We start from the raw sequence: 15,052 nt of genomic DNA, 5'->3' as shown, positions 1-15,052 counted from the left end.
ACTGTGACAAAAGGTTATGTTGTTTTGGGTTCTTATTTGGCACATTATCGAGTATGTATATGTAAATCGTCAAGTAAAGTATATGAATGTTGTTATACAATTTTTTTATATAATAGATGGAACGAATACTTTATAGTAATACTAGCTTTCCGCCCGCGGCTTCGCCCACTTTGTCTAAAACATAATAAATTATATACTAAAACCTTCCTCTTGAATCACTCTATCTATTAAAAAAACCGCATCAAAATCCGTTGCGTAGTTTTAAAGATTTAAGCATACATAGGGACATAGGGACAGAGAAAGCGACTTTGTTTTATACTATGTAGTGATAGTGAAGAGAGTAGGAGAGTATAGTATAAGAGAGATTTATTATTTTTAACCGACTTCAAAAAAAAGGAGGAGGTTATCAATTCGGCCGGTATGTTTTTTTTTTTTTTTTATGTATGTACACCGATTACTCCGTGGTTTCTGAACCGATTTACGTGATTCTTTTTTTGTTCGATGCGGGATGGTGTCGAATTGGTCCCATAAAAATTTTATTCGGATAGGCCCAGTAGTTTTTATTTTATGAGCATTTTTGTCTGTATTTGTAAATGTTGCAAGTGCAAGTTTGAAGTCGGTTGTTTTTAACGCAGTTATTGACTTGTTGAACCATATGATTTTATAGCTTTATAATATCATTATTATGGCTCTTACGTGATTATAGATATTTCTTATTCAATCATTACAAAGTCGCTTTCTCTGTCCCTACGTCCCTATGTATGCTTAAATCTTTAAAACTACGCAACGGATTTTGATGCGGTTTTTTTAAATAGATAGAGTGATTTAATAGGAAGGTTTTAGTAAATAATTTATTATATTTTAGACAAAGCGGGCGAAGCAGCGGGCGGAAAGCTAGTAACGTATAAAGTCTTGACTAGGTATCTTTACGGATTGAGCTTTACATACAAGTATAGGTCGCGTCATGTAAAAAGAACGCTGACGGTTAAGCTGCGCATTGGCGATTTATTGGTCTATTTGGTGTTATGAGGTGGTATAAGAATACAAATATGTAGTTGCGAAGCCACGGCTCGAGAGCCTACTTCAAAAATAAAATAAGCAGCAAATAACTTTCGTGCTAAACTCGATACATGCCAAAACACACCCCATCACTTTCATCCAGCGTTCTTTTTACATGATTCGCGTTATAATAGTATCTAAGCGATACCATCTAGTTTCTTGTCGATTTTTCTCAGTTGAAATGACATACAGAATCCGTAATAGTTTAAGAAACTTACTATTAATGAAACTTGTTAGTTTACTTGAACAAAACATTTTTGAGTTCGAGTTTAAAATAGTGAAAAAAGCTCATGCAAGTTCGAAGCGGGTTACTAGTATTAAAATATAATCTAATTACGCTCCCACTATCCAATTTAATAGCCATAAATACCAATTGTTTATTCTACCATTATTAAATTATACTTAACCAAAAGCTAATTCAAACTACAGTCCTAAGTACAGGTCTTTGTTATACCCATTATAGTGGGTTTTATGAGGGAATAGGCATGTGATACGATAATATAGCCTTGTCGATAGATGTACTAAACTATTGGATCGATTTTGATGAAGAATGAATTTTTTGATAAAGAGAGATGTTCATGTGATACAGACTGCTTATAATTTAAACAATATGAACATTTTTACTATTCTAATGTTTTTTTTGCTTTCTCTAATATAGAAATAAAAAAATACTAATTTTAAACATTAGTGGCAAGTAAAATAATGTAAGTAACTAAATTCACGTGGGTATGCCCACATAGAGAATTTAATATTTTGAACAAAATGAAATCTAAACAATATTCAGAATACACGCGAGCCGGTATTTTCAAATCCCTTGTCGCTGTTAGAACGACAATATCCATTCACTATACACATAATAGTCATTTTGTTGTATAAGATTTATCGTGTCCACAGATAAGTGGAATAGGATATTATCGTGTATCGATAAAAACGATACGATATATCGATACAAGATTTCGGCCATCACTACGAAGAACCCATTATTTCCATCATTAAAACATCCGCTCCAACAATCACTGTGTATTTATTATTTAATGATAACGCAAATATTTAATATCTTCCAATCTCATTTAAGCTATCGATAAACACAAAATTATGACCCTATAAAAATTTATTCGACAAGTAATGAGATAAAATTATAATTTCTTAATTGATATTATCAAGGTCATGTTTTCTATACAAATATTATAAAGAGGAAAGGTTTGATTTTTTGTTTGTTTGTTTGTATGAATTGAATAGGCTCCGAAACTACTTGGCGGATTTGAAAAATTCTTTCACTGTTGGAAAGCTACATTATTTCTGAGTGACATAGGCTAGGTTTTATCCCGGAAATCCCACGGGAACGGGAACTATGCGGGTTTTTTTTTGAAAACGCGGGCGAAGCCGCAGGCGGAATGCTAGTTATGTATAATTCTTGATCATTCATAAATCATAGATTGGGATGTATAGATTATTTTTATGTAGAGAATACCGTATTAACAACATTATTTTAATATTTATATTATTATTATATTTTATATGGATTCCTTAGATATACTTTAGAATTACTACTAAATAGGGCGCTATTAAAACAAACCTTTGCATTCATTGGCGTCCCTAGCAGTAGCGCGTCCCCAGGGCCGGTCGAAGTGGAACGGCTTGCATCTCTCGCAATCTCGTCCAGCCGTGTTGTGCTTGCAGTCGCAGGCCAGCTGCATCGTCTGACCGTCTTCACCCTTGGTTGGAATGCATCTAGATGCGTGCCCATTGCATTTGCAACGGCCGCCGACCGCAAAATCCGAAACCGCGTAATGCTGCGTGCCAGAACCCGCCTGCTTCTTGTTATCCACCTCATCCCCTTCGTTAACCATGTGTAATCTGTTGAAGACCACTCGCACATCGGTGGCCGTCACCCAGTCTTGTAGCACAGGCGATATGTCGAAGTTGGCCGCGCTCGGGCGCCCCTCCAAAGTACTGAAAGCTAATCTCGCTCCGCCAGAATTCTCGCCTAATCTATGCGAATCAGAACACCTAGCTTCCTGCTCATTTGCAGATGTAACTGTCGCTTTATTTGGCCGCCCATATACCCGTCTACACTGGCTCGAGTAGAATTGAAAGGGCTGCCAAGTGATACCGTAATCGGCGCTCTTATATATGGCCACAGAGTCAGGTCTTGCTGCTTTGGGACAAAACTGAAGACTGACATAGGTAAGCTCATATTTCTTTCCCAAGGATAGAGTCAAAGACACGTTATCTGGTGGAGAATCGTAAGACGCCGGTGGTAGAGCAGCAGATCGCCAACAAGTCACGTCGTGCGGGTTGTTTAAGTCAGTTAAATGAGCTGGAGGATGCCGTCTATCTGAACGAGCGGCATCACAAACTCGACAAGCATTCTCTGGGTTCTGGTCTCCTGGTGGATCGCACAAGCGCTCGGGGCCTCTCTTTCCACAGGTGGAAGAAGCGACGACGGGATTTCCAAAAGCGGCATTCACGAAATCTGGAATGCAGCGACGCGGTCGGCCGTCTTCATAGCAAGGGTCTGGGGGTGCAGCTGATAAGGCCAGGGCCGCGGTGGCGAGAAGAGCCACGACGCGGACGAACATGCTCACTCACTGACACTCACTCGCGGAACTAAGCGGCTGAAACACGTGCGCGCCGGTCGAAGGCCGCCGGCAGACTAACCGAGGGGCGGGAGCTTACGAGCTTACGCCGTACGCTCGCGACTTTGTTTGAGAAACTTTTTTATCGGTGAGTGAGAATTGATGATATTAGTAGATACGGCAACAATAACAAAAGTTTAAATTGAAAACAACGCGCTGCAATCAAACAGCGTACACTTTCGCCATCAAATCTTATAGATTCGTATATGAGGCGGAAGAATGAGAGCCATAAAATTTTAAGGCTTTTGGGAACTTTTAAAATCATATTAAACATAATTCTAGTATTAAAACTACTTTATTCATCAATTATTTCCTTTCTTTCAATATCTCTTACAGTGTTAATTCAAAAAGGAGAGTTACAAAAATGTAGAGTCGCCAGACGTTTCTATTTCACTGCCGTCAATAATTCATTTAATACATATTCATCGCAATTACAATTGTAAAAAGTAAAACGAATGTAAAAATAAAGCCAGTATACTAACGAATAATTTAACTGAATGACCCTTGCCTTTTATAACGTATCTTAAACTTATTTTGTTATTTATTATTGCATTATTATAATATAAGCTCTAGGTGCATTTAAGTTATCTGTATTCATTCAGCTTAAAATTATCAATATCCAATTAAACATTTTCTCAAGTCCTTAAATACTAACAATACTAATTATTTTTTTAGGTATAATTCAGTTATCGCAAAACGATAAATTTTTAAGTTGTATACTAAAAAATCCCATTAATTAATATACAATACTGTTCAACTGACTGATTAAAACTCACTCACATCATACTGTTTATTTAACAACGTATTAAAACATACATAATTAATAACTGATTGTATGGATACAAATCAACATATCATAATAACAAACTATGTATATAGATACAGCTGTTTCACGTACGTATTGACCAACGATGAACTAATTTTAGATACCTATTTAAAAATAATAGAAATAAAATATATATATATATGATTCAAATAAGATCATACGCTATTTACAATGAAAGCCATTTCGTTTTATACTACCCTAACACATGATAAGTATTTTTTTAATGTGATCATTAAAATATACATTATCCAACCTAAAAATAAGTTTTCTACAAATATTCAATTTATTTATTTATTTTTATTATTCTTGACAGCCTTACAATTATGTTCGTCCTCCTGTACTTGTAAAACTGACTAACTAAATTAAATTTTCTATTCAGCTATTATTCTTTGATTTATAAACACAATCAAACAATTATATACGCAGATGTATTACCAATAGCACAAAAGAGGGCAACCCCAGACAAAAAGCACAGACTATAAATGAATTACGCAGTGGTGTGCCTGAAGTGTGTCTGGGAGTAATGATCTTGTGTCTATGCCTGTAGAGATTGTAATTACTAATTAGTGATTTTAAAGCTTAGTAGAAAAAGGTATACTTGCGGGACTTTTTAATAAATGAAAATGAAGTAACCTATCCTATCCTATCCTATCCTATCCTTCCTACTAATATTATAAATGCGAAAGTTTGTGAGGATGGATACCTATATGTGTGTGTATGTATATATGTTTGTTACTCTTTCACGCAAATACTGAACCGATTACAATGGAATTTAGCACACATATAGAGGGTAACTTGGATAGGTTTTATCCCGGAAATCCCACAGGAACGGGAACTATGCGAGATTTTCTTTGAAAACGCGGGTGAAGCCGCAAGCGGAAAGCTAGTTGAACATAAGGTATACACTGTCTATATGAGCTTATTGTAGAAAATTCGTAAATTGAAGATATTATTCCTATATTAGTGTAGCATAGACATTCTCTATACTATCTCGATTTTCATCTCGTTCGTTTAGGAGCTGATTTTCAAGTAAAGCCGATCTTCAAATTAGTATATACCTATAGACAGACATACAATATTTCACTTTATAATTTTTACTGTATTTAGGGCTACTTCTTATCTTATATATAAAATTCTCGTGTCACAATGTTAGTCTGCATACTCCTCCGAAACGGGTGGACCGATTCTCATGAAATTTTCTGTGCATATCGGGTAAGTCTGAGAATCGGCCAACATCTATTTTTCATATGTACCACGGGCGAAGCCGGGGCGGACCGCTAGTTTCTATATATTTATTATATTTTATTTAATATACTTTGTTTATACCGTTTTTATACAGGTAGTAATGTAAATAGTTTATTTCTAATTTCTCACTAAAGTTCAAAATTACTTAGTCTATATTAATGAAATTCCAATACCAGTATTTACGATTTACTTGATTTCTGATAACAGTGCTTTGAAGTTGCCGGATAAGTTTTAGTGCTAATAATATAAACCTTTGGGCACAATTGTATAAGTTAATTTGTGGTAGACATTGATTAAAAACTATAAATAAGTAACTGAAAATTAAATGTGGTCTTTATAAATACCAAAATTTCATTAAATTCGATTTTGATTTTGCGATCAAAACAGGAAATTGTAATACATAAAAAGAAATAATAATGCTATTGTTTCCTTTTTGAAATTCAATTAAACAAACGTAAATGTAAATCTAGTTCAGTAATTTACAAAAGTTTTATTTATTTATTACTAGCTTTCCGCCCGCGGCTTCGCCCGCTTTGTATAAAACCTAATAAATTATATACTAAAACCTTCCTCTTGAATCACTCTATCTATTAAAAAAAACCACATCAAAATCCGTTGCGTAGTTTTAAAGATTTAAGCATACATAGGGACATAGGGACAAAAAAAGCGACTTTGTTTTATACTATGCATGTAGTGATTCATTTATTCGGGAGAAAAACTTTTATAATTCTTAAATACCTACTAAACTATTATACATTTTTACGCATCTATACTAATATTATAAAGCTGAAGAGTTTGTTTGTTTGTTTGAACGCGCTAATCTCGGGAACTACTGGTCCGATTTGAAAAATTCTTTCGGTGTTAGATAGCCCATTTATCGAGGAAGGTTATAGGTTATATATCATCACGCTACGACCAATAGGGGTGGAGCCACGGGAGTGAAACCGTGCGGAGCAGCTAGTACATAATATATCGACGAAGCATTTTTAATCACACAGATTATCGGTCATACCCAAACTTGCCCCGGGGCAAACATAAGCTTGTGTCAAAAACATTGGATATTCCCGTAATTAGAGTCCCCTGGTGCCCGGGGCGGACCGGGGTAAGGGACAGATACCCGGGCATGGCTAATTGGCTATCCGGCTATGTCAATATCGATATTAATAATCTATCCGAGACTTATTTGTATGTACATGAGCTTGAACTTTGTAGACATTTTGTGGCTTCAATATTTATTGACTGTCTGTGCCAATAGTTATAAAAATGAAAAATAAAGATAAAGTTTGGCTTGGTTTTAATATAATAGAAAAATATTATTGTATACACCTTTTTTGACTTCTATTGTAAGAACTTAAGAATGTAGAGTCAATGTTTTAATCACTCATATGCTTTTAAAAATTTATTATAAGTACTTACTATATCGTTTTGTAATAAAATATGGAAATCGAGCAATAAAAAAAATACTATCTTTCATATCAATTATTTAGATCATCACTAGAGATTATATAAAGATTCTGACTATATCCCATCCCATTTTGACGATATGGCCTTTTCAACAAAACTATACCAAATATTGTCATTTTTTCATGAACAATATATAATATGAACATTGAATATTACATTATACAAATTTATGTCCTCTCTTAGTATATAAATTAAACAAATAAATTTAAACATTGCTCTCCTTTTTTACCATTTCGCAACAAACTCTACCACAAACACAACCTCGGTCAATGACCGTAACAAAATTAGAAAAACACACACAAATGTGACATTCATTACGCAAATGTAGGAAACAATCGACACCCCTTACATCCCCCCCCTCCCCCCACACCCCCTTGAGCTTTTACTGGAAGGGTAACCTTTGAATCTGCAGAAATCCCAATGCTTTCACTGTAGAAGCTATTTATAGGTTCATACGATTGTATTGAATACCATGTTTTGTTCTCTGAATAAAGGTTTTTTTCTATTATTTTTTTATTGTAGTGTACTGTTCAATACATTTATCTTATTAAATATTTAAAACTTTACAAGCAAATTTACACGTACATATTATGTTGTGTACCAAACTGCAATACCGATATTTTTCTAGTAACCTTTACCGATATTTTTCTAGTAACGTTTAAGAAAAGCAGTATAATTGATAACATTACATGAATTATATGTTGTAATGTTATTTATTGATATAACATTTGGTTTGTAAAACAAAAAGATTTATCCGATATATCTATAATCGTACACGTAATTCGTACATAACTCAACACATTAGTAGTAGTAAATTAAAATATCTACATAAAATGATATCAAAAATATAGAGTAGTAAAATAAATAACAACTGTAAAATTCAACAACATCATTTATTCAAACATAACAATATACCATATAACACATCGATTCAACACTGATACATTAACAGTAACTTAACAGTTCGTTTTCTGAGCAGGGCTTCATGCAGCACTCCATGACGATCTGGCGCTTACCGCGGCTGACGGCGCGGGCCCTGTGGGGGGGCAACCACGGCGCGGACTCCACTGAATTGGGGCTCATTTGTTGCTCCAGCCAGGGCCCTAGTCCAGAACCAATGCGTGTCCTGTGCAGCCACGCCCACGCGCTGTCTCCTCGCTTCTCCTCAACACCTTCATAGTCACACATCATGGCCAACGCCATCGCCAGCCGCCGCCCGCAGTAAACATTTTGCTCAGCGGCCGCCAGCGCTGCAAGAGACAGGAGAACGATTTGAAGCTTCATTGTTCTACTTCCAAAGCACCGATGGAAAGTGTGATGTTGGTAGAAATTTTCGCGATTTTATACCAGTTTCAGGTCATTAATATTCAGAAGCCTATCCTAATGAGAGCTCGATATGTTAAGGTTAAGGTGGGCTTGACGTCGCACACTCGAGTGGTCGTGATATGAAGTGATAGCCGAGTGAATCTTCATTAATTAAGTGGGCGTCGATTTACTTATTCGAGAACAAAAAGTAGACACGTGTCTGAGGTGTCTGCAATATACCTATGAGACCTTAATCACTGCTAACCTAATTGTACCTAATAGCATAATATTAACTTCAAAATATAGTTTAAATAGGCTTTTTGTGCTATATTCTGTTCGACCAGTGAGTTACCTAATGTAGAGTCAAAAGTTAGCAAGAATAAATTCTTGTCTGGGCATTCTATCTCTACTTATTCTGCTTTTAATGAAAAAAAGCTTCAATGTAGATTCATTGTCGAGCATATATATATAAAATAGTTTTATGTTCAGAATTATTTCAGTACAGATCTGATTAAGATTTCGTACATAGTAGTTTTCTTCTTCAGTCAAGTCTTCAGCATTGAGATAGAACTATGTATGAATATGTTTATTATAGGTATTTACTGGTTTGCTTACCCTATTTAAGTTTTTTTTTATTTAAGTGAATGCCTTATGTATAACTTTTCTAAGAAATAAATGGTATTTGATAGCATATCAATGTGTTTTATTTTAATCTAGCTTACCGCCCGCGGCTTCGCCCGCTTTGTCTAAAACCTAATAAATTATATACTAAAACCTTCCTCTTGAATCACTCTATCTATTAAAAAAAACCGCATCAAAATCCGTTGCGTATGTTTTAAAGATTTAAGCATACAAAGGGACGTAGGGAAATAGGGACAGAGAGAGCGACTTTGTTTTATACTATGCAGTGATGTTTATTCAATTTACTACAATGTAATCAACGTTGGCAATGACGATTTTATTTTTAGAAATAGAGCTCCTTAAGTCTATTATATATTTAATAAACGAAATGCATAGATTTCTCAGTAAATACATTTCCCTGATCGAAGTTGACGCCATTCCATCCATCAGACCAATTTAGTCATTACGTTTGAAACATTTACAAAATCGTGTTCATTTTATCGAATTAATCAAACGGAATCAACTCATTTATTTGTTATACAGAATTCGGTTTGATATTCCGGAATTGTATTTGATGTAAAGTTGTTTCATTGTGTTGTTATTTGTAGCTAGAGTTTACATTTATGTTGTACTAGCGGTCCGCCCCGGCTTCGCCCGTGGTATATATTTTGCAATAAAAGGTATTCTATGTTCTTTCTCAGGGTCTAAAGATTGTCTGTGATAAATTTCATCAAAATCGGTTGAGAGGTTTATGCGTGAAAACCATACATACATAATTACAAACTTTTCCTCTTTATAATCTTAATATACATAAATCTCGTGTCACAATGTTTGTCCTCAATGGACTCCTAAACCACTTAACCGATTATAATAAAATTCGCACACCATGTGCAGTTCGATCCAACTTGAGACTTGAGAGATAGGATAGTTTAAACATGTAGGTACCACGGGCGAAGCCGGGGCGGACCACTAGTATTAGTATAGATTTTCGGAGAAAAAGAAGAACACGAACAACATTCGGCAAACTTCATAATATAAAAATAATTATGTAAATAAGATAATAACATATTTGTTCCAAAGATATTTCTTGAAACTGGATTATTTGCTACAAAGTACTAAGTAATATATCATTGGAATATATATTTTTAGCTTTTCGTAGTCTGTAAAAGTATAATCTTGTGAAATGGAAAATCTATTAGAAACTAGGTTTCCGCCCGCGCAGTCAAAGAAAAACCTGCATAGTTCCCGTTCCCGTGGGATTTCCGGGATTGCGTCATTTTCCCGGAATAAAAAGTAGCCTATGTCCTTTCTCGGGTATCAAAATATCTCCATACCAAATTTCATGAAAATTGGTTCAGTAGTTTAGGCGTGATTGAGTAACAGACAGACAGAGTTACTTTCGCATTTATAATATTAGTATGGATAGATATTTAAACACTTATAAATAATACGTCTGATACGCCTGACGTCTGTTGCAATTTTTTTCTCAATTCAAATGATTTCTACAAAATGACATACAGGTAAAGAGATAATTTAATTAAGTTTTATTTCAACGCAAACCTTTGAACCACTTTCTTATTAAACATCTTGACCTTTTCATTTCAACTTAAAAGATGTTAGATGACCCTTGGATCCTTTTCAATTCATTTCAATATGTTTTTCCTTTGTATATAATTGTATTACGATTAAACGCCTACATATTAATTAATATTCGTGGCTCTTTTTTGCTTTCGAAATCTTACCAAGATTAATATTTATGGAAACTTATGTTGCTTTTTTTATAAAAATTACCAGAAACTTTTGCAAATTCCGTGTATATCTTTTGGTTGCCTTTGCAATGTAGTGTAGGCGTAAAATAGAAGTTTATATTTTGTATTTTTAACTGAGTATGTCTCTGCCTTTAAAATTTTGCATTCATTCTACATAAAAAAGCAAAACACGATACGCATTGTTAACATTTCCCTCACCAATAAAAACAACCAAGATGGTATCATGACAATTTAACAATCCATTAAATATTATAATAATTGTGCAAAAAGAAAGTACTCTGTACACATAGCTGGTTCCCAGTATGAGCAAGTAATACATCTATAAAGGCCCGACATGTCCACGACAGATTGACGCAAAAACTGACTAGCTGCTAATCCTGACTGTTCCTGCTATGGACTATGGGTATGCACAGAGTAATGAAACATAGAGACAGATTTATTTATTTATAAAAAAATATTAATCAAGTATGCGAATATGAAACAAAAAAGTAGTATTTCGTATTCCCGTTAATTAGTTATTAGGTGACCAGTCGAACTTTGTACTACAAACATGTATGTCATATATTTTATTAAGGTTTGGTACATTAATGTCTTGTTATTATGATATATATGAGGAAAGTAGTGCTGGGAAATGAAAGATAATATGCAATACTTAATCACGAGGACTGAAATTACGAGACCATGTGAGATTCATCTTAATTTTACTTCTTTTTCAAGCTCAAGAGACTGAAAATTTTAATGCATCTGTATATCTGTTCCTTATGTAACTGTTAAAAATATCTAACATAAGTGATAAGACAACCAATCAAGAGCCATAAATATTTCAACGTCAGGCATGAATAACTTCATACAAACAGTACACCATAATGTTTGATCGAGCCCTGACAGGGGCACGGATTGGGCACGGCCTGGTCGCGACACGGTTCAGCGTAAATCAGCCTATACTTAGATATTGTACATCTTTTCCCATGATAACTCTCTGCATCCATCTACTCTTCACAAACGTGTTCATTTAAGGCGTTGAATGCGTCGCAAAAACGCCGACTCCGTTTAGCCGACAATTACTTGCCGACGCCTACGTGTCCATCTACGTGCGGCCTATTCTGTAAGTCAGTCGATATTGTTGCGAAATAAAAACTTCGTATGAACCACTTTCATAATTGGTTATACTTTTATTTGGCGAGTCGGTTTATGGTTCTGAAATGGTTGTTGTTAGGTTTGATTCCCAGTGCAGCAGAAATCATTATTTTTTTTAATATATCAAATGCTATTTTATGCATAAATGGGTATATCATGCATTTATTCATGTAATTTATAAATTGTTTAGTTGCGAAATTATTATTTTTTTCAGACCAGACATTAATAGGTACTTATAATGTTCAAAAATCTAATATGTGAATGAAATATTTTTCAAATATTTAGCTTTAGAGTAATTTTCATTTACCTTGTACATTTTATAAAAATATATTTACTTTAATAAAAATATAGTTGCTTGACTCTACGACTCTACAAACCTCTTTGATGAATCTTTTCTGAACAAATTTGCATTTTTTATATTATATCATCCTAATACAGTGTGATTTAAAACATAGTATGTAGTTGAAAAGTTACTAATACTTGTAAAGTTAACACTTACGAAGTACAAAGTAATGTCAATGAAAAAAAAAATTATGTAAAAATTTTAAAACTAAGAATTTTTAATCCAATTACATACATTCGAATCTATTCTATACATTACATAAAATCTCAAAGAAATATCAACACAAGCATGATTAATTACAACGACAAGAAATCAATTTATCTATTCAGAATAATCAGATAACGTCCAATAAATTCCTAGTTAAAGTATTAAAATTCCTGTTTGTAAGGCCTTGGTCATACTAAGTAACAAGATAACTAATTATTTATTATTTTTGTTGTTTAATTTAATAACTTTAAATGAGATTAACCAAGGAATTCGTTAGCGTAATACAGTAGAGCTTTTGAACTCATACAAGTAAAATATTACATTTTTAACATTTTAACCAATCAAATATTACGTATCAAATATATTTTCTTGGAGACTCATTAAAAATAAATTTTGACCACTTTTATTCTTCCTTGAAAAATTTCATCATTAAATAAGCTAATTAAAAACAACACAAACTTCTCGAAAAATCTGAAAAATACTCTAGCTAATAAACTAGCGATACATCAGCATATATTTAATTATGGAAACATGCAAATTAACTCTCTTAATTTTTAACTAGCAAAAGATAAAATATCTTATAAACATATTTTTGAGTCAAATAAACTTTATTTTATTTAAAAAAATATCTTCTAAACAAAACATATAAGTACCTAATATTATGTCTATATAATACAAATGAATCGCAAAATGTATTGCTAAGCACAAAACTCGACAACGGCTGAACCGATTTAGTTTAATGATTTTTTTATTATAATCCTTGAAGTACGTGTTTCTTATGGAGAGAAAACGTAAACATGTACCACGGGCGAAGCCCGGGCAGCCATTTTCTTATAGAAAAATGCATAGCAAATCTTGTTATCAGTTCGCAGCTTAAAAGCTCAGCTTTGTGCACTTTTTGCACCATTACCAATTAGGATAGTTGCTCAGTGACGTCACATACCAGTATTGACGTAACATGGTGGGTAAAACGAATATGGACGTGGACTAAAAAAGTTATTAGTGTAATTAATTGATGAGTACGGTTTCTCGAACGAAATATTTTTCCATGCTCAGGGAAATGAACGGAAGATAATGGTATGCGAGGAACTCAGTATGTAGGTAACTGTTTAAACGTACAAAAATATGTAACTGTATTGAAATTATATTTATTAGAACAAAAACTTTTCAAGATGTTATAAGTTATAGGTTTCTTGCTTCACCGAGGTTAACAGCTTGTACATCATAATTCTTTTGAAACAGTTCAGCGGCTAAGGTGTAAAATGTTCACAAATACATTACTAAATAATTAAATAATAAATAGTGTATATATTTTGATTATACATACGCAAATATAGGACTATATACATATATATAGGTAGACTAGCGGTCCGCCCCGGCTTCGCCCGTGGTACATATGAAAAATAGATGTTGGCCGATTCTCAGACTTACCCGATATGCACGGAAAATTTCATGAGAATCGGTCCACCCGTTTCGGAGGAGTATGCAGACTAACATTGTGACACGAGAATTTTATATATAAGACGAGAATTTTATATATAAGATATACCTATAGTACCTGTAGATATTTTTATGCTTTTATATTTTGTTACTAGCAAAGATATACATTAACATTAATGATTAATCCATCAGTTTACCAATCTTACTAATTAACTAAAGCATCGTTTTGACCTTAAATACAAATACCAAGACGACATTATACAGTAAACAATAATTACAAATATACGAACTATAAAACTAAGGAATTCGGGCTTACATGCCAAATAGTTCGTTCTAAATAACTAAATAAATTAACTCATTGTGTCTGCTTTTGCATTGTTTGTAAATATTAAAGCTAAATAATTATTGCCAAAATAACTTCTCCAACAATAGGTTATAACACTTCTTATCTCTATTATTATTGGTATTATTTACAGGCAGAGTTCTGAATGATTTTCAAAACTTAATTTACATAAGTATTTAGTTTCTTTTTAAAGAAACAGTCAAGACACGTTAATATTAAACCTACGAACTGAAGCAGCCACATGTAAGTGAAGTCCCGTGTCCACAAGTGGGGTAAGGGGCATATGCATACATCTGTTTCACTGATCGATTTTCTTTAGAGACAAGTAGGTGATCAGCCTTCTGTGTCCTGCCAAACAGAGTTTTTTTTTTCTTCGTCTCCATCGGGAATCGAACCCAGGACCCCGGTTCTACGCTCGTCAACCACTGTACCAAGGAGGCGGAGGCAGCAATAATAAACCTAATCACAAACCACCACTTGCAAAACTCCACAACATTTGAACTCCTGGCTTCTAACCGTTCCCATTTGCATTCCTGACATAAAAACCCAGCAATTACCATTACCGTAAACGTCCAACTTTGTGTCCGTTTAGCCAAACACCTAATTGGCTATTAGCTACAGATTAATCCTGGCAACTCGCCAGAATACAACGCT

General features: G+C 33.9%; 2 protein-coding genes and 1 long non-coding RNA gene across 4 annotated transcripts in view; 1 reads left to right on the top strand and 2 right to left on the bottom strand.

Annotated features, from left to right (window-relative positions):
• LOC149903755 (netrin-1-like) overlaps nt 1-3,739 on the bottom strand; it is a 118,597-nt gene extending 114,858 nt beyond the window's left edge. Inside the window, exon 1 of one of the 2 annotated variants that reach the window (XM_090107750.1) lies at nt 2,636-3,739. In XM_090107750.1, the coding sequence (XP_089963876.1) occupies nt 2,636-3,641 (1,006 nt within the window). In that variant the 5' untranslated portion in view covers nt 3,642-3,739. The remainder of the gene's footprint in view (nt 1-2,635) is intronic. The other variant, XM_090107749.1, reaches the window with a different exon arrangement.
• LOC149903740 (uncharacterized) overlaps nt 1-15,052 on the top strand; it is a 336,421-nt gene that overhangs the window by 222,619 nt on the left and 98,750 nt on the right. The window lies entirely within an intron of this gene.
• Nucleotides 8,114-8,532, bottom strand: LOC149903754 (bombyxin A-3 homolog). Its single transcript, XM_090107751.1, has one exon. The coding sequence runs from the start codon at nt 8,515-8,517 to the stop codon at nt 8,179-8,181; it is 339 nt and encodes a 112-aa protein (XP_089963877.1). The 5' UTR covers nt 8,518-8,532; the 3' UTR covers nt 8,114-8,178.

Source organism: Colias eurytheme, chromosome 12 (genome assembly GCF_061535395.1).
Source record: "Colias eurytheme isolate Ceu_HAF_F1 chromosome 12, ilColEury1 Martin Lab GWU primary, whole genome shotgun sequence".
In the NCBI taxonomy this organism is placed as follows: domain Eukaryota; kingdom Metazoa; phylum Arthropoda; class Insecta; order Lepidoptera; family Pieridae; genus Colias; species Colias eurytheme.
This window is presented reverse-complemented; position numbering and strand designations above follow the sequence as displayed.

Excerpts from the sequence above, each read along its gene's own strand:
- LOC149903754 (XM_090107751.1), bottom strand. The coding sequence starts at position 8,517 with ATGAAGCTTCAAATCGTTCTCCTGTCTCTTGCAGCGCTGGCGGCCGCT.